This window comes from Macrotis lagotis, chromosome 2 (assembly GCF_037893015.1).
Source record: "Macrotis lagotis isolate mMagLag1 chromosome 2, bilby.v1.9.chrom.fasta, whole genome shotgun sequence".
Taxonomy (NCBI): Eukaryota; Metazoa; Chordata; class Mammalia; order Peramelemorphia; family Peramelidae; genus Macrotis; species Macrotis lagotis.
The window spans coordinates 124678320-124685659 of NC_133659.1; the positions used below are offsets into that span (position 1 = coordinate 124678320).

The following is a 7340-nucleotide window of genomic DNA, read 5'->3' on the forward strand; positions in this document are numbered from 1 at the left end:
ACCACTGGGGAGTCAGGGACTGCTTGTCTCCGAAATAGATCAAGATATTTCCTAGGGGATCGTTTGGAGGAGAATCTGGGGGCAGAGTTTGGCTTATTACCAAAACTTGCCTTCTTTCCGATGTGACTGGAAGTTTAGGGGTGCTTCAGGGCCGAGGCAGCCAGGGTTCTGCCTTAAGACAAAAAGATACAAGCAGCAATAGCAGCAGACTCTAGAGGTTTGCAGCCACTACTTTGGCGTGGTCTGGGCGTGACCAATTTCACTGGCAACTCCCCTTCTTCCTAATCCCCCCCTCCGGCCGTTTCCCATTGGCTACTAGCAAGACCAATGAGCATCCAGATTGAGGTCCTACCCCAAGGCTGACTCAGGAGTTGTTGCCAAAACTTTGCTAGTTTTAGAGAAGTTTTTTTTAAAAATATATTTGTTACTGTTGTTTTAAATTTAGCTGTTAGAGTTTCGTTGTTGTTTGGGTTTTGTCTTTTTTTTTCTCTCCCTCTCCTCCCTTTCTCTAGACTCTTCCCGAGAGCTGTGAGTGTCGGAGGTGGGGGGAGAAGCGTCCCCCTCCCACCGCCCCCGCCGCCCCGCACCTCCCCGCCTCCCAGCGGCCCCTCACTCGCCTTGGACCAGCGGGGAGCGCGGCCGCGCAGAGCCCTCCTTCCAGTGGGTGGAGAAGCAGTTGGGGGTAAGGAAAGTGACTGGGGCCGGAGCCCGACCCTAGCCTCGGGCTCGTGGAGTTTCCACGTCTTCCAGGCTTCCCTCCCGGCTCGGAGGAGAAGCGAAAGCTGGTGGGTTTTTCTCCGCGTCCTTCTCTGGCCTCGGGGAGACAGCGGCACCACTGCACCCCTGCCCTCTCCTCCCCACTCAACCCCCGGCTGTGCGGAGGCAGCGGCTAGCGACCCAGGATGTTCGCGGCGGGGCTGGCTCCCTTCTACGCCTCCAACTTCAGCCTCTGGTCGGCGGCTTACTGCTCCCCAGCCGGCGCAGCGAGCTGCTCCTTCCCCCTGGATCCCGCCGCAGTCAAGAAGCCCTCCTTTTGCATCGCAGACATCCTGCACGCGGGCGTGGGGGAGCCGGGGCCAGCGGCCGAGAGCCTCTCCGGAGCCTCCTCTACCGCCCTTTCGGCCCACTTGGGCTCAGTTCACCCCCACGCTCCATTTCAAGCTGCTGCTGGATCCCCCTTGCGACCCACTCCAGTCGTGGCGCCCCCCGAAGTCCCAGCCGCCTTCTCCCAGAGGCTGTCTCCACTCTCGGCCGCCTATCACCACCACCATCACCACCAGCAACCACCGCAGCAGCAGCAGCAGCAGCCGCCGCCGCCGCAGCAGCAGCAGCAGCCGCCACAGCAGCAGCAGCAGGCACCGCCGCCGCCGCCGCCACATCGGCCCGGGGCCATCCAGTCCCAAGTCCCCGGGGCCAGGATGCTTGCGAACCCTCATCATCATAACGGCTCAACTCCTGCCCCGTCCAGCAAGGACCTCAAGTTTGGGATTGACCGAATATTGTCGGCGGAGTTCGATCCCAAAGTGAAGGAAGGCAACACGCTGAGGGGTAGGTCCGAGCCGAGACCCCGTCAGGCCTCCCCCCCACCCATCTGACGGCTAGGCTCCTTGTTTATCTTTTTAATGGGAAGCTTTTAAAGAAAGGGAATATGGGGAAGGAAGCGGACCAACTTTGCCGTGGCATAGCTAAAATTGAGCCTTAATCCTTGCCTTCCCTAAAAAGCAGTATTCTCCCGTAAACATTAAAAACAAACAAAAAACCACACCCTCACAATGATTTTGACTTCTATAATATGCTGTGCTCTCAGTTTACTCACCTAGCAAGCTGTAGCTAGAAGTGCCCGTCTTTGAAAGATTTTCTGTTCCTTTTTCTCTGTTCTCTAGTAAAATTCCCCTAGAGAGTACGTAAAGTCTTGGACGGAGAAGGTAAAAATTCTTAAAACTTGCCATCCTCTAGTTTAGGGGACAGAATGAAGGTCTGCTTTCCCCCAAGTTGTATAGAAAGACACTTGACAGGTGACTTCGTTTTGTAGTTGAAATTAAAACACTATATATATGTATATATACATATATATAGTGTGCACTTATACAAGCCACTTGTTTGTGTGTGTGTGTGTGTGTGTGTGTGTGTGTGTGTGTGTGTGTGTTTTATATTTGCAGATTTGCCTTAAGGAGGTCGGGAAGGGGAGGGATAAAAAGGAGTGACATGATTCCGTGATTCCCAGATAAATCTCCTCTCGAACTAATCTCTGGAGTAACATGATTCCGTGATTTCCAGATAAATCTCCCCTCGAACTAATCTTTTTGAAAATTTAAAAGGGAAGATAAAGGAATAACATAAAGCATCATGACTTGATTCGAGAGTGTGGATTTACTGGAGGTGTAACGGGCTCTCCTTGTTCCTGTGCACACAGATCTTACCTCCTTACTAACCACCGGCCGGCAAACTGGGCTTCACCTTTCGGCTTTGCAGCCTTCTGCGGGCCACTTCTTCGCATCTCTAGATCCTATTAACGAGGCCTCTGGTATCCTGAGTCCCTTAAACTCAAACCCGAGAAGTTCAGTTCAGCACCAGTTTCAAGACACTTTTCCAGGTACAGAAATCCTGCTTTTGGGAATCCTATTCCATTCTAAGAATTCAGGTCTTACAGTCCCCTGGGGACAAGAGGTGAGAGTCAGTTTCAAAACCAAATGGAACCAGTCTCAAATATGAAATTCTCTTTCCACTGAATTGCCCCACCTAGGCTATTGAATCCAGGGAGGTCAATGAATATTTTAAAAATTCTTTGCAATGGTGGGTAGATAACTGATTACAAGATTTAAAATGAAAGTTTTCCTATTGAGTGATTGAGGAGTACCATCACATTTCAAAGGTCCTCTTTTGAAGAAGGGTGGGGGGAGGGGGCACTACATATAGGGTCAGGAAATGGGGGGAACTCTTCCCACTCTTGCTGCATGAGTGAATCAGCTGGAAAAAAGATATTTTACATAACTATGATTGTAAATTGATTGTAAAGTCATTAAGAATCTTGAAGTAGGGGCGGCTAGGTGGTGTAGTGGATAAAGCCTTGGAGTCAGGAGGACCTGGGTTCAAATTCGGTCTCAGACACTTAATTACCCAGCTGTGTGGCCTTGGGCAAGCCACTTAACCCCATTTGCCTTGTAAAAACCTAAAAAAAAGAATCTCGAAGTAAAAGTCCTAAAAAGGGGGGAGAGAGAGAGAGAGAGAGAGAGAGAGAGAGAGAGAGAGAGAGAGAGAAAGGAAGAGGAGGAAAAGGAGAAAAAGAAAAGGGAGAAAGATAGTGGTGGAAATTTGAGACAATTATCTGGATCACTGAGACCAAAATACATTTTGCCTATACCAGTGGAAAGGTAAATGCATTTGTTTTGTTTTTTTTTTCTTTGAGTTTTCCAGAAAATGGCCTCAATAATCCTTTCCATTTAGTTCGCTTATGTTGACAGATTTGTTGTATTCAGGGCTTCAAACTTACTCTATGGAAACAGAACTGAGAATCTCCGGGTAGGATTATTTGCAGAACTCTACACTTTGATAGAATAAATGTTTTCATATATATTACCCCAGCTTTGGCCGTGGGTGAAAAACTCCTCACACTCTCTGGTGTATTTATCAATAACCTGTCTTTTCTTTCTTCCCTTCCCTTTCTCCTTTCTTGCTTGTTTTCTTCCCATTCCCCTCCCTTCCTTCCAAATCCACAGGTCCCTATGCGGTTCTAACGAAGGACACCATGCCGCAAACATACAAGAGGAAGCGTTCTTGGTCTCGCGCGGTTTTTTCCAACCTGCAGAGGAAAGGTTTGGAGAAAAGATTTGAGATTCAGAAGTATGTCACGAAGCCAGACAGAAAGCAGCTAGCGGCGATGCTGGGCCTGACAGATGCGCAAGTAAGATTCTTTAGCTGCTGTTGCTATCTAATTTAGACTGCAGGCCCTGCCCGGAGGGTTGTCCCAGCTTAGATTCTTGTAGTCTTTTCCTCCCTCCCACCCCTAAAGTCTTGCTTTTGAGTCCAAGGGGACCTTCTTTCCTGTAGTTTTCGCTATTTCAGAGTAGTGCTGTTCTGGAAGATGTAAACTCATTTTAAACGTACTCCCATCCACTTTACCAGTGAAAAATAAAATATTGAATTTCATGAGATCTTATTGAAACTCATATCTTATTGCAAAAGAGCAGAGAGTGGATGGGTGGGGGTGGGGGAAAAGAGAGAGGCAGGAGAAGAAAAAGGCCTTAACTTAGCCCAGCCTTTAAGATTTATGTCAATATACCCTGCCTGTTTATTTTGGCCAGTAGAGGAAAGTACAACCAAGAAAGCCAATAGGCCGCGGGAGATAATACTTATGTACTCGACCGAAGGGCAGTTCTCCATAGGAGGCAGATTATTTCAAAGGAGATAAAAATTCATAAATCGAGAGATTTTTTCCCTCTTCCTCCTTCCTCGGCCGCTGTTGCTGCCGGATTGTGAAATCCCTCCTTGTGAGGAAGTGAAAACCTCTTTTCAAACGGAATTATTTACTCCCCCCCCCCCCGCCCTCCCCCCCTCCCCACCATTGGGTGAGGAGGACGCTGGCTGTGGACAAGCCTAAACCAGTCGAATTTTCTAACTTTGCGGTCGCTGAAGAAAGAATTGGTTTCCTGGATGGAGAAAACTGTTTCTTTCTTTTCTTTTTTTCTCTCTTTTTAAAAAACATGCAAAGGCTTTTCAACAGGTTTCATACTTTTCTTTTAACCTCCAACACAATAGGAAATCTATGAATACTCTATTTAGATTAAAGCAGACTGAGGGACCAAGAATTCTGGGTGCTTGAGATTTTAAAGGGGACTATAAAAAGTCACTATTGTTCCCAGTTTTGTAGATGGGCAAGAGGAGGGAGAGGAAGGAGGAAGAATGTTTTCTTTCCCTATCTTGCCTTCTTCCCTTCCAGCTCAGATCACAGGAACAAACCCAACCACCTCCTGCTCTTTCCCTCGTTCTTTCTATCATTCTGACTGTCTATAATTCTGCCTCCCCCCCCCCCCCCCACACCCCCTCTGGCCTGCCTTTGCCGTTTTCCACCAGCTGCGGATGTTATTTTTAAAAGTGAAGCTGGAACTTGTGTGAACACTGTGTGTCCCCCAGGGGATCATATATATATTTATAAGGTTTCTCCTTCTCTACTTCTATTCCTATCTTATTTTTTTACATTTTAAAATTCTACCATTTTTCTGAATCCCAAGAAAAATTGATTTATCTCCTCTTAATTGAAGAGAAGGGAAGGGAAGTAGTGCCTTATCAATCACTTAGCACAAACAGGCCTAGGAACGGCACTAATTCGCAGGGTTTACACAACTAATGGTGCTGGGAGTCTCTCCTTTCCTACTCACCCCCCCCCCCAATTTGGTCTCCCGTTGGCCTAACCCTTCTCTCCCTCCTGTCCCCTCAATCTTACTAGATTAGAACCTGCTGTGTTAAAAAAGGATTGTAACTTGAAGTGGGGAGTGGTAAAGGGAGAGATCTTAAAGGGGCCCAGTCGTGTGGACCTGAGGAGTCCAAGGACCTGGGATCGAGGGCTTAAATGGGGGAAGGGACCAGAAAGAAAACTGCAAGGTGGAATAAAGGCGAATAGAGGGCTGCACCCATAGCCTCAGTGGCATCCCTGGTTTTTCCGCAGGTGAAGGTGTGGTTCCAGAACAGGAGAATGAAGTGGCGCCATTCCAAGGAAGCGCAGGCCCAGAAAGACAAAGAGAAGGACTCGACCGAGAAGCAGCAGGGAGTTGTTCCGACGACCGAATGCGAGAGGGAGGACAGGAGTCCCAGCCGGTCGGAAGGGGAGAGCGAGAGCAGCGATTCCGAGTCCCTGGACTTGGTCCCCAGCGACACGGAAAGGACTGAGGGGACGGAGCAGCTCTTGCACCAGACCAGCGTCATTAAGTCTTCATCTTCTTCCACTTCCTCATCGTCCTCCAGCAGCCCCAACACCACAACCATCACGACCACCACGACCACCACCACGAGCGGCAGCAGCAGCAGCAGCAGCAATAACAGCATGCACAGCAGCTGCGGCCCGGAGTTGCAGACGCCGCTGCCTCTCCACTGCACAGCTAACGAAAGCCCAGAGCCCCCTCAGCTTGGCGGCCTCTAGGCTGGCCTGGCTGCCAGTGGGCTGGCAGAAGGGAAAGGTGCATGGCTGTGGAGACGGGGAGGGATCCTTTCTGTGAACTCCCTGGCATGTGGGTCTTTCTTGCTAATTTATATCAAGGACCAGTATTACCCACAAGGACCACCGTGGTCCAGGCAATGGGGGAGCCCCCTTCTGTACGTAGACTCTGCCTTCTTTGTGTGATTCTCACCGTCCTAGGGCTTTCTCATTCTCAGAAAGATTCTCAGATACCGATTGATCCCACTCTCTCGTACGTGATCAGACACTGACTCGACCCAAAGAAGCCTTAAATTTTATTCGGGAGGGGGGCGGAGGAGGGAGGTGGGGAAGAAATACAGTGAAGAGAGCGACATAGCTGTCTCTCCGCCTCCAGTGGTTTCTGTATTCTGGCCCAGGACTTGCTGCACTGGGAACAACTCAGTCCTGTAAATAAAAATGTTTATTACGGTTTGTAAATCCCGCCTGGCTTGCTTGGGGAGGGGTGGCTCCCGGAGTCCAGATGGGCTGCAGCTTGCGATCTGGGCCTTCCTTTACAGCCTATCAAGAGAAAGGAGCTGCGTTAGGAGTAACAGCCCAAAGCTTCTGAAACTACTGTGTTTTGCTAAAAATCCAGTACTGAGAAACGCTCTTTAAAGGTGTATTTCAATACAACCATCTCACTTTCCTGCGCAGAGATGTCTAATCACTCCAGTGATTCTCAGTGAGATCCCATCTTAACCTGTCAGGGCACAGTTTCTTGCAGTCGGGTCCATCCCCTGAGAAGCTGGGCATAGCCGGTGAAGGGAAAGGCGATAGGCACCAGGCATCCCCAAATGAGTTTTTAGTTGAGAAGCAGATCGATTTTCACTAAGAACTTTAACGAGTTTGCAACCAATTCCACAAGTTCCTTTGCTTGCAGTGTCCGGGGGTGCTTGGAGGGAACTGTTAGCTCAGCTGTTGAAGCAGAGTAGAGTGCTAAGGCCTGGAGGATTCCAGACCAGACAGGAGAGTTTATGCCTTTGTGAGTGCTTCAGTCCAGTCCGCCTATAGTTCTGGAGAACGCTAGGTCATTAGTGTCCTTTACTAAGTAAAAGAATGGGAGAGCTAGAAGCGGGTGTTAGTGACGTCTAATTCCAGTAGTTCCTAACCTGGGACCCAAAGGGGTAAATAGAACTTGGATGGAAATACACACACACACTACACACACACA

At 49.1% G+C, this 7340-nt stretch overlaps 1 protein-coding gene across 1 annotated transcript; it reads left to right on the plus strand.

The window, feature by feature from the left end:
* Positions 1-831: 831 nt before the first annotated feature.
* HLX (H2.0 like homeobox) lies at positions 832-6605 on the plus strand. The gene is made up of 4 exons (XM_074222716.1): positions 832-1548; positions 2414-2593; positions 3717-3901; positions 5663-6605. The coding sequence occupies exons 1-4, from the start codon at positions 903-905 to the stop codon at positions 6131-6133; spliced, it is 1482 nt and encodes a 493-aa protein (XP_074078817.1). The 5' UTR covers positions 832-902; the 3' UTR covers positions 6134-6605.
* The last annotated feature ends 735 nt before the right edge of the window (positions 6606-7340 follow it).